This window comes from Prunus mume, linkage group LG1 (assembly GCF_029339155.1).
Source record: "Prunus mume cultivar Tortuosa linkage group LG1, ASM2933915v1, whole genome shotgun sequence".
NCBI classification, from domain to species: domain Eukaryota; kingdom Viridiplantae; phylum Streptophyta; class Magnoliopsida; order Rosales; family Rosaceae; genus Prunus; species Prunus mume.
This window is the reverse complement of record NC_142698.1, coordinates 10,655,605-10,673,714: the sequence shown is the minus strand read 5'-3', so window position 1 is coordinate 10,673,714 and position 18,110 is coordinate 10,655,605. Positions and strand designations below refer to the sequence as shown.

Here is an 18,110-nt window from a genome sequence, read left to right as displayed (position 1 = left end):
TTGTTATGCAGACCAACAGGTCCGAAATCTCTAAAGAAGTAACCAATTGAAAACATTGTAACACAATGGCGTATAGCTGCTCGTCTTCTTGACCATAGTAACTCGTTTGCAGATAAGGTGAAGCTAGATGGACAATAGGGTTGATCAAAGAAGACTGAGCTTATACTAAATGCACTGGACTGAGCTATGGGAGCAGCAAGAAGAAGATAAGAGAACACATGCAATTCAACCAGAATGACTACAAAGAATGAGCAATTGATTTTAATGAAGGAAAAGAAGCCCACAAAGAATGACTAACTAACGTAAAATACCCCAACTGGCAAAATTGCAACTAGGGTTCTACATAGCTGTATCTGACAGTATTTGGGCAAGGTAATCAGAGACTTGCATAGTCTTTTATCCACTATATCAAGAATTGCCTGCGCCGTCAAATTCTCTTGTGCGATCCTCTTCCATTCGTGAAAATGCATCTAATGCATACGTATCTAAGAGAAAATAAAAGACTTTAAACAGAGCATGCTCTGTTTGAAGTGTATACCCCCAAAATAACCTCATGGCAAACAAATTACTTCTATTACTCAACATAAAGCAGAAAAATGGATAGATTACTTTTGAACTGGGCTGCAAGACCAAGAAATAAGTTCACGTCCACACTATAGACAAGAGGATGCTTACAGTAAAGTGGTATATTATAATCTAATAAGAATGGCATGATCTGCTAAGCATCACGAGCAAAAAGAGAAGGGTTGGCTGATGCAGTACCCACTTGAACTTCAAGAAGTTCTAGCTTTCGTTCCAATACATCAAGTTTCTCATTCAGTGATGCCAATTTGCTCTTTGTTGTAGCCTCTTCAATAACAAGAAAAACAAAAATTAGCCCAAGAGTGTGTAACATTAATTAAATTCCAAAAGGAAGAGAAATTTCCAATTTGTCCAACAAGTAGATCAAATGAAAACAAACCACCATCCTAAAAGTAAAAGGAAAAATCAGATTCGAAACCAGATGCAAGGACTCCAGCAAACTAAATTATTACTGAAACGGATTGTGCTGAAGCTGGGCAAAGTAGTCATTCCAACTATGCACCTATAGAAAGATTCCAACTAGGGCTGCAAGAAGAGTTCAGTTAAGAGAAAGCTTGGTGCTTGAACAAGATGATGATTAACTATCCTACATTCGTTGTTTCGGGTCACAAAATTCAACCAAATATATGTGCACTCCCATTTAAAGTAGATAAATCAGAACCAAATCTTTGGCAGAACAAGGTGGAATTTTGGCTAAGGTGCTACGTTTCAGGCTAATATGCATATCTTTAATGGTCTAGGACCCTCAAGGGAGGCATATACCAAGTCTAAAATCCACTCAAATCTCAAAATGAGAGACACCCAAATCAGCAACAAACTCACTAAAACTATCAGCAACTTAGAGAAATTGGTCCAAATCTCAGTTGGGTCAGCACCAATATCAGCAAGAACCATGAAACCAACTGAAGCAAGTCAACAATACAGACAAGATTTTGAGACGTACCCAAACCAGCAAAAGACTAGAAACAAACTAGGACAAACAGAAAAACCAAAACCAAAACCGAGAATACAGGTTGGAAAAGGATGTACCGAATTGGACAAGGAAATCGAAGAGGCGGCGAACATTGAGAGAAATGTGGGAGATGAATTCGCGGTTTTCCCAATCAGCTTGGACCGCTATCCCAACGTTCACTGCGTTTGTTATTCCTCCTGCACGAGCCATCTTGATCTGTCTACTTGGTGGCTCACCCAGCAAATTCAAAGATCTAAACAAACTAACATTATTTAGTCTATCTAACTGAGGTGGGTACATACATCCTTTATGAATTTTTTTTTTGTTGGCCTGTGATTGGAGTAAGTTGAATTTTCTTTTTCTTTTTCTATAGAACGGGAGCAAATTGATTTTTAATGCTTTTGTATGATGGTGGTGTGAAGATGGCAGGTTTCCTTACTTTATTTCTTCCTGTGGTTGTTGTCTTATTTATTTATTTGGTAGTTTGTAAAAATGAGTGGAAGGGTTTGAAGTTTGAAGTTTGAGGTGAGGTGGGTTGCTTCTTGTTCTTGCTTTATCAACCTTCAGATCATAGATGGATTGGTAATGGATTGCTTATGACCTTTTTGTCTTATGATTTGTGAGTCTTACCTTCCAAGGCAAACCCTCCATTATATTGTTCTCTTTTTATTTAGTTTTTTTTTTTTAAAATTCTTTCATAATGTGCTCAATTTTTTATAGGACCTTTGCTAGCATTTTCGTTTTATAGACAAAAAGGTGAATAGCACAATGTTTAGCTAATAAACAGCCTAATATCTATCTTTCCTGTTTTAACAATAAATATACTAACGATAGTGTTATTTTCCTTCTCAATATGTAATCTTTCATTACGTTCGGCATTTGTGTAAGATGATACTGCTTGCATTAAGTTTGAAGCGTAGGATGACAAACTGAGAGTTTGAATAACAATTGCCCTGACAAAGTACTAGTTTAAAACACACTGTAGTGTATCAAGTGCCAAAAACAATTATTGTTATTTCGCAAGGGGCTTGTGCGAGCATTTATCTCCACACCTGAAATCCTAAGTTCAATTTCCATCTCACTCAATATCGCTTATATCAAAAGTATTAACTGAATACATTGATTGCAACTAAATTTTTTCGTCAATTGTAGTTATTTTTTAATTCTCACCATGGTAAATTCTTTGGAAGGTATGTATGTTAGGAAGAAACAAACAAAAAAAATATAAAATGAAATTGCAAGACGACGATCCTCATTCCTCTGCTGCATTTTTTTGTTTTTGTTGTGTTATTTTCAAGTTCTTGGACAAGCAATCTTATTGAGATGAATGACGCTTCATACAACATCTTTTAGTCATTGACGCAAAAGAACCCCCTTACAATGGGTTTGGGACAATTGATACATTTGAACTCATTTCTTTTTCTGGCCACATGATGCCTTTCAAATCCAAGCAGAGCCAAAAATAAATCAAAGGCCAAGTAAACATTATAATTCATCGTAATTCATCTTAGTTCATGCAGAAGCCGTGGCTAATAGTCCATTGTGCCTGAGCAGTGGCTCTGGTGAAGGTTCACGACCCCGGAATTCCACAAAAACCTGGAAACAAACAATCAAAACATTCAGAAAGAAACTTAGGAGGGTACTGGATATAAGATTAAAGAAATCTAAATCAGTATGCTCTTTAAGAGCACTTATAATGATTGACAGAAAAGAACGACAATTAACAGATCCAAAGCTTGGTTAAGCACTAGAACGATTATGGACAAAGCCGTATAGTATTTCATTACAAAGCAGAGATAGTTGAAACCAAATAAAGCTTTTCCCACAAACAAATTGTGGGGAAAAATATATAAGGAAATCATGAAAAGGTATGCATGCCATAAGGAATGTAGTTTGTCTAACCTCTAGTGGTGCTTTCCCGCCTCCAAGAGCAAGGATGGTTTCTCTGAACTTGTGTCCAGTTTCTTTAACAGCCTGTTGCAAGATTAAACATCATGTGAATAGATCAAACGTGAAAGAAGGCAGATGGCTTGACCTGTTTGATGGGCCAAGTCCAATGTCATTGTGTGTTCAAGCATGTAAAAAATCCATGAGGTGAGCAAAGCCACATGACTTTCACGGGATAAGATAAATATAAAAAATCAACAAGGAGCGACGGGAGATGATGCATAATCCATTCATGAATTATTACTCCCTGTTACACAACGTAAGTTGCAAAACTTGTCCAGTTCTTACGTACAGCTGTTTCCAGCTTACCTTGCTGTTATCCAACCCAGCATCCTCAAATGCAGAGAAAGCATCAGCAGACAACACCTCAGCCCACTGAAAAATAGAGCAATTTCCACTCAAAATAAAATTCCATAGGAAATGGACAACTAAAAATACAAAGCAAGGCCACAAATCATAGGGATATGATAAAATATTACAAATACTTTGATCACTCAATATTTTATTTTTGTGGTTCAGAAAGTTGAACACAGGTTATCTTAAGAGAAAGAACAAGAAATACCTTGTAACTGTAGTACCCAGCTGCATATCCACCTAATATTCACAGAAAAAGCAATATACAGATAAACATTTAAGGTCAAATGGAGTTAAAAATTAGAACACTGCTGAGAAGTTGAAAGTCAGAAAGTAGAAGCAAACCTGCAAATATATGGCTGAAACCACAAAGGAACCTGTCTTCTGGAAGTGGGGGGATCACTTGTGTTCGTTCACTAACCCTGCGATCAACATCGAAGATGGATTCTGATCCACCAGGTATGTAATCTGTGTGCAACTTCAGATCTACACTTGCAAATCTTATCTGCAACATGCAAATCAAAGACAAAATCTGTCATGTATATGAATACAGTGGACTTCCTGAAACTATGGATAATACAGGCAAATTACTGCCATAAAAAACAAATATATGTAGTGAAAATCATTCAAAAATTAATATACAACAAAGAGCATAAATGCAATGAATCTTATCTACAATAAAGAACTTTTATTAGGCATTTTCTTATTTCACTACGGTAGTTTAGAATTTGTATTACCTTTATTAGGTTTTTCTCTGTATTTGAATCTTCAGCTTTTATTATTTTTTCTTACCTTTGCACGTAATTGTATATCAATAACTGCAATTCTTCATCTCTTTGATTGTCTCTTGCCTATCTTAGTTTGGTTTTACCGAAATTTACAGATACATTTTACTACAAAGTTGGAACATTCTATAGTTATAATAAAGTTGCACAAGAATGTCGGATTCAAACATTTGACAAGATGTTTGTCATAAAGTCTTCAAGATGCCAGAATGCGCAAAGTTGACATAACCTCAGTATAACACCACAAGAAAGACATCCTTCACGGAGAACAAACAATACTCGTATAGCACAAGGATAAGCAAGACAAAACCCAACAAAGAATCCAGATTTACATCCTCAATAAAAGTAAAACCAAGTAATATTTATATCAAAAGTACAAGAATAGAAAATATAAAAATCCAAAACGATGTCTGGAAAAAGTAACATCAAGATACTGAACTGACCTGCCGAAGGCTCAGGGAGCCTGCACGGAAAGTCCTAGCTGCGAGAAGCTTTTTATATGTTTCTTCTGGAAGAGTCTCCCCAGTTTCATAATGTTTTGCAATGCTCATTAAAGTGTCTCTACAGCACCAATTCAAGAAATAAATCATTAATACTGAGGCAAAGAACATAGGATCCTACTGTCACTTGATACAGCATGGAAGGGAAATCGGCTCTAGGTTTTAGGACAGAATTCCCACATATATAAAGTTTTAAAGCATAGCACGCAAATTTGACACAATCAGTATAAAGGTAAGTAATTTGAGAAACAAAGGGCAAGTGCGTGATGAGATGATAGAGCAACTATATATTTCATACATGTATCCCTTTCCCCATCTCCCTCTTTGACACAATCAGTATAAAGGTCTGTCATTTGAGAGGTAAATCTAGAAGATTCGAAGCATAATAGTTCAAAGGATTTTAGCAGACAAGATTACCTATGGTAACACCAGTTTTCCATGAACTGAGAGGGTAATTCAACAGCATCCCATTCTATTCCCGAATACCAGCAACAAGACCCTCATCTTGCTTAGTCAGCATATGCTGAAGTGCATGACCAAATTCATGGAAGACAGTCTCTACCTGCAAAAATAATCACTATTTCATGACTGTAAGACAAAAATATACAAACATGTGGCATTCAGTGCCCCACCCAAAATTTCCCAGATTTTCTTTCTATAAAGAAATTCAGAGCCTTTTTACTAGTTGAATATATCAACTTAAAAAAAAATACTCATTAACATTCTACAAGTAGAAGAATAGGACTTGTTACCAGCAATAGCACAAGCCTAGACTTGGCAATACTTGCATGCATTCCTCGGACCAAGCCAGTCACAACATCAATAGTAAAAGTGTTTCTGAAAATATAATTTAAAATTGGGCATGTGTTGATTGGATACCAAGGCCTTCACATAAACCAATCGACACTTACTCATGCTGAACCAGAATTAATAAAGTCACTCCAACCACTAGATGGATGGACTTGATCAGTGCATCTCAATCTGAATGGGGGATCCATAATACATCCTTGGATCTATGAAACACACTTTCTGTAATCTATAACATCAAACTTTCATATAGCTCCAATACAGGAGGAAGTGAAAAGATGGGCTTGATCTCCTTAAAAAAAAATGATGGGCCTCAAAAGTAGGCACATTCCTTTTCCATTCCCACTTAAAAAATCCCCTGAACTCCTTAACTTTCGCTCCCCTTCTAATTACTCTAGCATTTGGTCATGGCCAGTAAGCTAAAAATGAATGTAATTCAATTTACCTCGCGGAAGGTCATAAGGCTGGGCTTGTTTCCCACTGGTGGTGTTTGATTGCACACCATGTGTGCCACAGGCAACCTCGCAGAGGCACCATCACGTGACAATACATGACTCCTAGCAAGAACTTCATCCATCCATGCACCTCCACTTTTCTCTGATGGACGAGTATATGGATCGAAATAAAAGTATGCAATGGGACTCCCAGAAGAATCTTTGATGCAATAGAATCTAACATCATTGTTCCAAACCTGAGAGACGTGTGTGTGTATATATTTGTATATGAGTACAGCATGCAAATTCATATCTTCATTAAATGAACCAAAATATAGCAATTCCAAAAGCATACATACCGGAGCTAGACCATCAGCCAGTTCAACATTAATTCCAAAAAGAATATTTGCTAGGTTAAATAGGCCATCCATGACCTTGGGCAAGGAGAAATATGGACGCAATTCTTCCTGTAGAATACAAAGGCAGGAATATAAGTCTTGCGAACAAAAATGGTGGCCTTAAATTAATGGGAAAATGATAGCACACAAAAATTTAAAAAAAGAAAGAAAAAGTTTGACAATCTCCAATTATGTTTCATTAATATATGCTGTCACACAAAAGTGACAACAAAAGATTTAATGAAGTGAATGAGAGTAGTAGTACTAATTACACCATTTGATGTTACACATGTAATTCCAAACAGATGGAAGATTAGAAGTTGCACACAACACACATAAGAGCAGAGAGAGAGAGAGAGAGAGAGAGAGAGAGAACCTCATTGACATCAAATTTAGACTCACGAAGCCTCTCACTCCAGAAGCTGGTGTCCCAGTGATTCAAATCATTAGCTTCTGGAGCATCTTTACTTTTGGAGAAATTCTTAAGATCTTCCATATCTACAAGGATATAAATAAATAAAAACGTCAGTATATTTTCTAACATAAAAGACTTTTTGCTGAATATATTTTCATTAAAAATTATCTTCATTTTCCTCCTTTTTTTTAAAGCTAACAAAGAATGATAAACTCTATTAAAAATCATAGAAATAACTTTCCATAAAGTAGGAGCTGTTAATAACCTACCTTGAACTGCAGCATTCCAGGAAGCACTTCGAAGCTTTTCTAGGAGCTCTTCTGCTTTTTCAACAGTAGCCATTTTGGTTGCCATGCTTACCTGATACATTATATCTCAGCAAGCCTATCATAAGAAAGTATGTTTAAAATGAATAGACGCACCTCAGCATAGTTATTGTAATTCAGAAGCTTGGCCTTTTCCAACCTAAGCTTCAAAATTGAGTCAATGATAGCAGTATTATCCAAATCTCCACTGGATGCACGAGTTACGTAAGCACAGTATATTTCCTCACGCAAAGACCGGTTTCGAGCATGTTGCATAATAGAGAGAAAACTTGGGCCATCCAATGTAATTATCCAAGGCCCATTCTCAGCAGTTGCATTTTCATGCCCCTGATGAGATACACAGATACAAAGAGATGATACTAAGTAAGATAAATAACAAGTCTAAAGAAACCTCGTCAGGGTACAAATGGAATACCTTTGACAGCGCTGTTTGTGCTGCCATTCCCAGAGCAGTGGCTGGCAATCCTTCAATTTCATTCTTATCAGTAACTAGCTTTTCAAATTTCTTTGTGGCATCCAAAACATTCTCTTGAAATTTGTGAGACAGTCTTTCTAGTTCCTGCAAATAGAAATGCCAAAATCAAGTAATGGTAACACCAAACTAAAAGGAGAATATCATCATCAAAACCTATTTGTTAGTCTTACTTGAATTAAATAGATATTAACTCATATCCGATATTTCCAAATTGAAGGGAAAGGCCCAAAAAAATTAAATAAATAAATAAACTACAAATAAAAAATACGAAGAAAAGGCAGCACAGAAGTTTTCTGATATAGATTAAGTCAAACTATTGCCTCCAACCCCCTCCTCCCCCTCCAAATATATAAGAAAGGGGTAAGCAATGCTCATACAAGCCCATATGAAACTATGTATCCAAGGAATAATATGGCATAAGTTAGCACGCGGTTGTAGCGGTAGCAACTCATATAGTGATGCCAAAACCTGAGTTACCATAAATGGATAACAACCTTCTTCCAAGATTTAAAAAAAAAAAAAGAATTCAAAGACACAACGGAGGATGACGTTCAAAAAGACTCCTACAGTACTAGCTCAATAAATTTATTAAAGCACACCTGTTCAATTTTGTTAAAATTGTCTCTTTTATCATCCTCTAGAGAAACACCACACAAAACTGCCTCCTTTATTTGTCCTGCACAAGCACAATAAGAGAAATGTCAGACAAGACAAGCATAGACGTAAAGGTAAAAGGAAAAAACGTAAAGGTAAAAGGAAAACCACACTTTGGAGTTGATTTTTTGTTTCTATGTTTAAATAGTGTTTGGATAATTGGGTTTATTTATAAATTTTATAATAGGATGCCAAGATGTTAATTTTGTTAGCTTGTAAAATTGTAACTAAGCCTTATACAAAACACACATTAAGGAAATAACAAGTTTTGCACACGGCTTCAAGTCCTGTGTCCAGTTCAAGCACCAATTGCAAGCCATCCTTTTTCAAGTGTAAAATATAGCAAGGCTCAGTGGTACAGGTATAGTTCATCAAACATCACAATTACTTTAGAATAGAAAAACCAATGAAAAGGTCGTGAACCCCCCATATGCCTTGTAGATTCAACTTTTACATGGTACAAAATATATGAATACTCACTTTCAACTATACGTTTGCGGGCCTCAGTCAGCGTCTGCCAATCAGGAGAATCTAGAATGGCTTTAAATGCATTGTAAATTGGTTTACTTTGCCCCAACCTAAGCTGAAACTTAACTTTCTCTGGCTGCAGAGCACCACCGAACAAGAACCCAAAGCAAAATCAAAACAAAGAAGCCAATTCAGGGACTACAAATGTAATAATACTGAGAAGTTAGTTAGAGCGAGTTAAAAGGACAGCTTTCAGAGTCAAGTCAATATCATCTCATATGGCCCTCTTTGAAATAAAAAGTGATTCAAAATAAAAACAAAAATGGAACTTCAAGAACAGACGAGGCACAGAAGCAAAATTTCTGAAAACAAAATCCATACTTGGACTTCTTCAATAGCAGAACGAAGCTCCGAGGAGTCCTTAACAGACTTGAGGTGGTTGACTAACCCCCAAACCACAGTTAATCGGTCAATGATCTTCTCCAGCGGCACGACGAGCTTCGGCCAGGTGGGCTCCACCGTACGCTCTAATTCCTCCAAATCACCCTCCTTTAAACCCCACCATGGAAACCATCAAATCCAAACCCACAAAAAATAGGAACCCAATTAGAAAAAACACGAAGAACCCAGAAACCAATACAAAACAAATAGCCAAAATATAGAAAAACGAAGAAAATCATAAAATCCCAGAAACTCAAATACGATAAAAATAAAAACAAAATGAAATTTTTTGAAACTGGAATGAAAATCGTACCAGTTTCTTCAAGAGAGCGCGAATCCCAGGTCGCACGTGGTTGGCATCGACGACATCGAAGGGAGGGAAGTCAAAGTCTTGGAGAAGAGGATTGGCTTCGAGAGCTTCGTCTACAGAAGCAGAGGAGGCCATTGCAGTTGCAGATAGGGAAGAACAAGGGCGAGAAGAGAGTGAAGGATTGGTAGTGGCGGATTTGTGGAGACTGAGGCAGAAGGAGAAGGAAGAAGACCAGAGGGGACAAGACTGGGATTTGGGTAGATGTTTAGGGGCAGAATGGAGGAAAGGAGTGCGCTTTAGGAGGAGAGGGTGGACTGAACGAGAGAGAATGACGCGAGTAGCCATGAGCATGTTGAATATAAGAAGAGAAGCCAACAGGGCTCTCTTTCGTACGTGGAGCTTTAAGATATGCCTCATTTCTGTTTCTTTCTCTTTCGTTTTGTGCATTTGAGGATTTTGTTTTTTTTTATGTGGAAAAATGGCACACCACTAATGCAAGTCGCATTGTAAATTCGGATTCTGACTGAAAAGTTTTTAATTGGGCACACGTTAATTAGAATGGGAATTGTGTCAACAGTCCATAGTTTAGTGGTAAGAGCTCATGAAACCAAGGAAAGAAATTTGATGAATCCTTCATGTTTGAAATAAGAGGAACCTCCCAGAGTTCATTATGTATTCTATACTTATTTTAACTACTAAGTATTACTGAACCAACATTTCAGATTTATTCTTTGAAATTCTTATTGTTCAAATGTATATGATATGTGTTTTTACATTTCATAGTTCAGCTAGTCTCATTGGAAATATAACTTAAGATCTTTTGACTTGCAATATACACTTTTAAGATTCATAAATAAAAAAACATAGACGTGAGTTAAAACAGTTGGCCAATGTGCTTTTGATAATGTAAAAATGAAGTTAACTAAATAGTTCATTATCTGTAAAACTTGTTTACTTTAGTTTATTATCATCTTTTGGGTTGTGAGATCACCTCATGTTGATAGCTTTTTCTTTTTTTTTTGGGAATTAAATCAAGGCAGGTTTATTGCATTACAAAGTTTCAACTAATACATCTATATACATTCACTAGGATCCGAATCAAGGTTTGCTGAATTTAAATACAGTATAACTCTTCATCTTGAAGTACGATCCTTCTGCTTTCTCAACCAAGAAAAGTCCGTTGATGACTGCTTACCGTGCCTGTTCCACAAAGATAAATTAAAACACAAGACATGCCTGTGGACTTGCTTCAATTAAAGTGCAAAGTTGTGGTTCAATGTTTCAAGTTAGTTGCTCGAATTAAAGCACAAAGCGTAATCTGCAAATATATTACTTGAATGGTATTCAGGTAATCTCATACCTAACATTGTTCTTCAGTTCTTGTACTTCAAGGTTTCCTTCTCAAACCCAATTGTGGGAAATTGCTTAGCATACTCCTCAACATCATGTCGGAGCTTTGCAATTTCAGATTGGAAGTGAGGGGCGGCCAGTGCGGCCACAAAGTCCTTCAACTTTGTTCCTGGTATACAGAAATGAAGGAAATGCAGTTCCATATTAGCCCATGCAAACACCAGGATTATCAACAGCCAATACCACTTGTATATGAATGACAACTGGACAAACAAAAGCTTGGTGAGCATGAAATTTATGATATCAAATAGTTTAGGAACCTTGGGCTTCCCCCTTGATCTTCACCGCCAACTTCACAGTAGCATCAAAAAAATCTGCAACTCTAGCGAAATCCTCCTCAACAAATCCCCTAGAAGTAAGAGCTGGGGTTCCTGAAGTTTCAAAAAAATCACCAAGTAAGGTTACTGAAATTTTATGAAAGAAAAAGAGTGTAAGAAGAACCAAAATTATGAGAAGCCTTTACCCATCCTGATGCCGCCAGGAACCATGGCAGACACATCTCCAGGAACAGTGTTCTTGTTGGCTGCAATGTGAACAGCTTCTAACACCTTTTCGACCCTGGAGCCGTCAATACCCTGGAAAATGAGGTTTTCACAAACAGACAGTGCTGTCACTGCATCTTTCATGATAGAAAAACTATATGGTACACTATTACATGGAGTCAACAGCTCAGATTGATAGTTTCAAAATTTCTCTGACTATAAAGCACAACTAAGTGGTAGACTTAGATGATTGCACAAACAAATTTTTGAAACCCATAAGCTTCTCTATAAAGTATTACAAAAAAAGAAAAATTATGTTACCTTGTTCTTCAAATTCACCAAAACTAAATGGTTCTCAGTTCCGCCAGAGACAAGTTCGTAGCCCTTCTCAACCAAAGACTGCATATATTTTTTTTCCAATTTTTAGCTATTAGAATGCTGGAAGTAAATTATAGACCTATGTCTTAACAAGAGAACATTATATCAAGGAAAATTCTAGCATAGGTGAACAAAAGGAAATGTCTGAAGCTATTATCTCTCTCTGTCTCTTTTCCTTTTGAAATATATAATATATATATATATATATATACAGAAATTCTCATATGCGAACATCCGGACGTTATTATCGTGCGGATGCCGTGTATTTTGTATTATCCCTTCCCTACTTTCCTGCCTGTTTACAATAGCATCCGCAAGATAATAATGTGCGGATATCCGGATAAGAGAATAACTGATATACAGAAATTCTCCTATGCTACTCCTCCCTACTTTCCTGCCTGTTTACAATAGCATCCGCATGATAATAATGTGCAGACATCCGCACGATAATAATGCACGATATATATATAAATATAAATTTAAGATCTTGTCTCAAAAACAAAGATTCTTGCATCTCAGAATATGATACCTGTGCAAATCTTGAGCAATTGCTGAGAACTTGCTCTTGATAAGCTTTGTACTCTGGTGTAGTAGCCTACATTTAAACAAGAATCAGAAAATACGACCAATAAGATTTCAACAGAACTTGAAAAGTAAAATTCTCAAGTATCATTGGTAATTTTATGAAAGAACTGGGGGAAGGAGAGTGTGAGGGTAAAAGTGTAAGGTCTGAATTGGCAATGGATGTTAAAGGCCAAGAGAGTTAACACTTCCTTAAAATTGCTTTGGATGTACTGGCCATAAACCATGCATATCTTACATCGGACCATTTGCAAATAGGAACTTCCACATTTTTTTTCTAATTCAGTGGTCACAGAAAAGTAAAGCAAGTACTTCAAACAAAATTTGCAGTTTGACTCCAGTATGTGTCAGTTCCATAAGACAATATAAGGTATTTCAGTTTCTGATCTGTATAGATAAATACTGTCTTGGCCACCTGAGTTCCATAAGATATTTGCACGGGTGGTGAGCTGAGACTCAACTCAAGATGCATAATAAGGCACTATTCTCAACATCAACAATAACTACTACAGATCATTTATTGCCATAAATAATTAAATATACCGCATTAACAATGGAATTAACTTCTACAAAGAAAGTAAAAATTAAATTCCTGGTTATCATAATCAGCATGTACACCTGTTTCAATGCAACTGCCAAACCAGTAATTGTGTGGTTGTGCGGGCCACCTTGAAGCCCAGGAAAGACAGCTTGATTGATTTTGTCTTCGTAGTCATACAGCACCTTCAGGAAAGTATAAACATTGGGTGAGTTTATTAAACTGCATAAATAAGTTCGAACTGTGATCTTTGAAAACTCACCTCTTTCCCTTGTTTGTTAATCTCTTTTACCCCCTTCCTGAAGAAAATCATGGCTCCACGAGGTCCACGAAGCGACTTGTGCGTTGTGGTGGTCACTACATCCGCATACTCGAAAGGTGATGGGATGACACCAGCTGCAACCAACCCACTGATGTGTGCCATATCTGCCAACAATATTGCTTTCTGATTGTTGCATACCTGTCAAGTACTTAAAAGGTAAATCTTGTACTTTTCCACCCACCATCACACGAAATCAAATTCCAAATGAAAATATAGTTCTTCCTAGTTCTAGTGTTCTCAAGAAAAGATGTCTTTTGAGTTTTTTTTTTTTTTTTCTATTACTATTATTCAAATCCAAACAAGTTTACCTTGCGAATATGTGCATAGTCATACAGACGTGCATAGGCACTAGCACCAGCAACTATTAATTTTGGCCGAAATAGCTTGGCACTTTTCTCCAACTGCAAATCATGGTTACTCTTGTCAGATGAAGCTTCTACTGGCACAGGTAGATAAATTTAAACACAAAGTTTCTATATGACGAGCAAGAATAATAAGAATAAGATAGATTTCATCTTGGTAACCTTTCAACAGAATGTTGTGGTTTAAATCATCCATTACAGTATTTCAGCAATAAGTTTTTGATAATGTCTTTTTTGGTCTTTTGATAATGTATCAAAAGCAGACAGTTTACTAATCCTACAGCCTACAGGTTGAACTAATAGGTTTGAATTTGCACTGTGTTATTATTTGGTCTTTATTGATCTTCATAAATTCCTCTGTCATGCAAGGCCAAAAAATAAAGGTAGTTTAAGGCATTTTTGAAGTAGGAACTTGGCAACAAAGTAACATTGAAAAAATGAGTTGTACCCAAGAATCACCATAACAAGAAAACTTCTAAGCTACCTGGTCGTAGTCAATATAGCCAGTGCTCTCATTCAATCTGTACGGCATTGTTTCAAAAAAGATCGACACAGCAGATATCTTTTTAGTGTCAGTCTGCACATTACCAAAAAAAAAAAAAAAAACAAGAAATTTAAAAGAAGGAATGTAGTTACCATCAAGTATTGAAGTAACAAAAATTGAAAAATTATAAACGGCATGAGGTTCAACTTTCTTCAAAGTCAATAGATGTTACAGGAACAGTGATACTATTCTAGTGCAGCTATTTCAAGTTTCTAGAGAAAAAAGAATCTGCAGATGTTACAACAGAACAGAGGAAATATTTTCAAGTACACCCTTAGGTTTAGAATCAAAACAGATGAAAACACTGATCGTAGACTGATTAGACATTTCATCACAGAAGAAACTGCTCACCGGAAGTTTAATTACCTGATAACCATGAGAAAGATGTCCACCATGAGGAAGATCAAGTGCCATGATTCTATCATGAGGCTTTAACAATGCAGTGTAAACCTGGAAATTAGCTGGAGACCCTGATAGAGGCTGCACGTTGACTGCAATATAGGAAGATGACATCATGTAAAAAAGAAAGCTTCTATGCGGTTAACATATATTAGATATTGCTAAACCTACTATTCAGGGATTTGATTGACTTGAGTTAGGGGACTTGGTTTGTGCTCAATTTATTTAATACATCAGACTCTAGTACAGCAAGACAATACTGATTATAAATACAGAGGCTAACCCTACTCCATATATCTGTTTCATGGTAATTCTTCATGTTTTTTGCTCTCTGCCTCTTTTCTTCTCACACCTCCTATCTCTCCATCATCTTCTCAGTTTCTTATGGCTACACAATCCTCTTCCTCTTCCTCTTCTTCAATTGTCACTTCAACTTTTAATCCTCTACCTAATCCTAGTCTGTAGAATATTGCTAGTCTTGTTTCTGTAAAATTGGACAGAAACAAATTTCTATTTTGACACACTTAGCACAGGCAACTGTATATTAGCAAAACATAAGCCATCGAATCTTCAACCCCAAGCAAGCACTCATCTCCAATTACTACCTACATTATAGAATTCTCCAGCTTTTACTAATTTCTTGCAACTGATACGTTCGGTGGCTCAGGAAGGTGATAAGAATGGCAAGTTCTTTCACACAGTTGCTAAAAATAGTCATAGACGATATGTGATAGGAAGATAAAGCTAGAAGTTGTGTTGAGGACTAAGATGCAATTTGGAGATGATGGTAGGAAGTTTTTTGCTTAAGTTTTATCTTCTGAAACCAACTCCATTGATCTTCCAAGACATCCCAGGCATAATTTTGGACTCATATAGTAACAAATAGCTGGAGGCTGTTCATATAGATGTCATCCTGACTCATATAGCAGATGCTTGAAAAGTGGCCTGTGAATGTGAAAATATGGTCCTGGTGAATGTTGAGATGCATACTGCCCGTATGCTTACTTTTGGACATTGTAACAAATAGCTGGAGGCTGTTCATGAGTCATGCCATATGAATTTACCTCCCCATTTTGCTGGATCTAACCGAAATGCTTCCAAAGCACGCTTTTGGCATAAAGATTCTGCCATGTCAATGAACCTGAGAATTTGAAGAGTTATTTTTTAATTAGTTTCTAGCCCAAAATAAAACATAAAGAGTTGACTATGTAAACACCCTGCTTTCAATCAAAGGGAATAGTAGGGAAGATTTCACATACTCATTTCCTCCATAGTATCTAGCACCGGGGTATCCTTCACTGTATTTGTTGGTCATCACTGACCCAACTGCTTGCATCACAGACAGCGATGTGAAGTTCTCTGAGGGTATCAGCTCCAGCCCCTTCAGAAATACAACAAAGAATTCTAATAAGAGATGAAGTTAAACAACATACCAAAACTTGATATCATGCTAAAGAGAAACTTGCTTCCATCATTTAAATTCCCACCACAAAATCATAGAAAATGGAAAGAGATAAAAATTTCTCAATTGTGGCCTGGATAAAATTTTCAACATAGACTACTAAAAGGAAGCACCATTCACAACTATAATTGTTCACAGAAAAATAGGCATCAAACCACATCATTGTCCATTCTAACAATCATTGTTCATACCAAAGTCTTGATTTTGATTACAGAGTAACAGCATACCTTCCATTGCCTGGTTTTCTCGTGTTCAATGATGTCTGCAATTTCGGGATCCACAGCCTCCAGTGGAGCATTCAGTTGCTTAGGCCACTGTAAGATATAAAGTTCATGCTTTACTATTTAGAAACAAACCACATCAACACACAAAAACACAAAGCAAAAAACCCAAGTCAGATTAAAAACTGGCTATAATGGGAACTTACTGTGACACCGGGCTTCTCCTTGTCGTAGACAGCTTCATTGGGCAAAGATGACTGTAAAATGAAAACAAGTAAGTGGGAAAGTGGTAAAATTATCAGGCATTCAATGACAGCAAAGAACCCAACAACACAAAACAAGAGAAAAAGTAGAAAGAACCATGTAATAATGAGAGGTGGCATTGAAGAGAGGGCGAATGGGCTTGTCCCCAAAAGAGGAAAGCCTGCGAAGCGCCAATGCCATTGCCATGCTGAGTTTTCTCTCACTCTTTGGCTTCTGGGTTCAGTTGCGTGGGTGAGGTTTTGGTGGTAGTGATTTTTCCCTTTGTGGTTTTTGAATTATGGTGGGTTTTGTCCTTGCTCTCCTAGGTGAGCTTATTCATGGTTGGTTGCTCAGTTCGACACCTGTTTTGTCTATAGCTTCAGAGTTGAGATTTCATTATCAACTACAAAGATTGGTGCTTTTTTAAACTTGTAACTCAATTATGTGGGAAAATGGATTGGTGTATGAGAGAGAGATATGAGACCAAAGCCATCCATGAATGGCCTATCCAAAGTTCTCATTTCTCAGCCACAAAGGGACTCTCGCAGATATGGCCTGATCGGGTTTTGTGTATTTTGTGAGACAAATTTGGCCACCGAAGCTTTTGAATTGTTCCTCCAGGAGAGAGAGCACTTCACCAACTCAAATGTCATTTTCGCCGAGGTGGTTATATAGGTTGAGGTAAACTTACGAGAGTAAATATTATTTTGCCAAAGTTATTTTTTTATATGGTACAGTAATTTGGATGGATCACACATTTCAAGTTTCAACAAACATTAATCATATCAACAATTCACTTTAGCAATCCCCTTTTCGGCTCAAGAGCCCTCTTATTCAAAGTGAATTAAATTTGACTTTATGTTCAATTTGTGAGATGTAAGATGAATGTGGTGGTTATGGGTTTTTTTTAGGGCTATGATGTTTTTGAGGTTTGTGGGTGCTTGATGTAAAATGGAGTTTAGGGGAAGTTCTATTTCACGTGAATAGTGCCTGCAAAAAGCAATATGTGTTTTCACCCATTGCCATGGCAAATGGCAAATACTATTCATTTTTAATTTTTAATTTTATTTTTTTACCTAAATAATTAATTTGGAGAATATTTTCGGTTGTCATGTGTCATTTTTTATTATATAAAATTCTCATCTCATATTTTGGATAAATTTTTGGATAACATTTTCCGATAACATTTTCAGATTAAATTTTTGGATAAGATTTTTGGTTGCCATGTGTCCATATTTATTATAAATTTCACATCTCAAATTTCATATAAAAATTTTATAAGATTTTCGGTTATCACATGTCCATATTTATTATAAAAT

At 36.5% G+C, this 18,110-nt stretch overlaps 3 protein-coding genes across 3 annotated transcripts; all 3 read right to left on the bottom strand.

The window, feature by feature from the left end:
- Nucleotides 1–584: 584 nt before the first annotated feature.
- BRK1 (BRICK1) lies at nucleotides 585–2,107 on the bottom strand. The gene is made up of 2 exons (XM_008238397.3): nucleotides 1,612–2,107; nucleotides 585–849 (listed from the first exon to the last, which is right to left on the bottom strand). Exons 1-2 carry the CDS (start codon nucleotides 1,832–1,834, stop codon nucleotides 719–721), a joined length of 354 nt encoding a protein of 117 aa, XP_008236619.1. The 5' UTR covers nucleotides 1,835–2,107; the 3' UTR covers nucleotides 585–718.
- An 890-nt stretch (nucleotides 2,108–2,997) lies between these two features.
- LOC103335379 (putative cytosolic oligopeptidase A) lies at nucleotides 2,998–10,394 on the bottom strand. Its single transcript, XM_008238388.2, is given in 18 exon segments — nucleotides 2,998–3,130; nucleotides 3,437–3,508; nucleotides 3,791–3,856; nucleotides 4,044–4,075; nucleotides 4,181–4,340; nucleotides 5,064–5,181; nucleotides 5,538–5,601; nucleotides 5,604–5,682; nucleotides 6,373–6,618; nucleotides 6,721–6,828; nucleotides 7,136–7,257; nucleotides 7,444–7,534; nucleotides 7,597–7,827; nucleotides 7,916–8,059; nucleotides 8,575–8,651; nucleotides 9,110–9,233; nucleotides 9,479–9,646; nucleotides 9,852–10,394. Coding segments are annotated over 18 exon segments (2,430 nt in total). The 5' UTR covers nucleotides 10,296–10,394; the 3' UTR covers nucleotides 2,998–3,046.
- A 459-nt stretch (nucleotides 10,395–10,853) lies between these two features.
- On the bottom strand, nucleotides 10,854–17,401 carry SHM1 (serine transhydroxymethyltransferase 1). Its single transcript, XM_089044011.1, has 16 exons — nucleotides 16,909–17,401; nucleotides 16,755–16,805; nucleotides 16,555–16,641; nucleotides 16,125–16,246; nucleotides 15,930–16,006; nucleotides 14,833–14,957; nucleotides 14,407–14,499; nucleotides 13,869–13,961; nucleotides 13,501–13,698; nucleotides 13,319–13,423; nucleotides 12,648–12,713; nucleotides 12,062–12,139; nucleotides 11,722–11,833; nucleotides 11,519–11,629; nucleotides 11,209–11,367; nucleotides 10,854–11,048 (listed from the first exon to the last, which is right to left on the bottom strand). The coding sequence occupies exons 1-15, from the start codon at nucleotides 16,996–16,998 to the stop codon at nucleotides 11,222–11,224; spliced, it is 1,554 nt and encodes a 517-aa protein (XP_088900137.1). The 5' UTR covers nucleotides 16,999–17,401; the 3' UTR covers nucleotides 10,854–11,048; nucleotides 11,209–11,221.
- Between the last annotated feature and the right edge of the window lie 709 nt (nucleotides 17,402–18,110).

Bases quoted from the DNA above. Each gene is read 5' to 3' on its own strand.
- BRK1 (XM_008238397.3), bottom strand. From the start codon at position 1,834: ATGTACCCACCTCAGTTAGATAGACTAAATAATGTTAGTTTGTTTAGA. The intron at 850-1,611 runs GTACATCCTTTT...TTGTTATTGAAG, and splicing joins CGATTTCCTTGTCCAATTCG to AGGCTACAACAAAGAGCAAA.
- SHM1 (XM_089044011.1), bottom strand. From the start codon at position 16,998: ATGGCAATGGCATTGGCGCTTCGCAGGCTTTCCTCTTTTGGGGACAAG. The intron at 16,806-16,908 runs GTTCTTTCTACT...TTCATTTTACAG, and splicing joins CCACCTCTCATTATTACATG to TCATCTTTGCCCAATGAAGC. The intron at 12,140-12,647 runs GTATCATATTCT...AAATATATGCAG, and splicing joins ATTGCTCAAGATTTGCACAG to TCTTTGGTTGAGAAGGGCTA.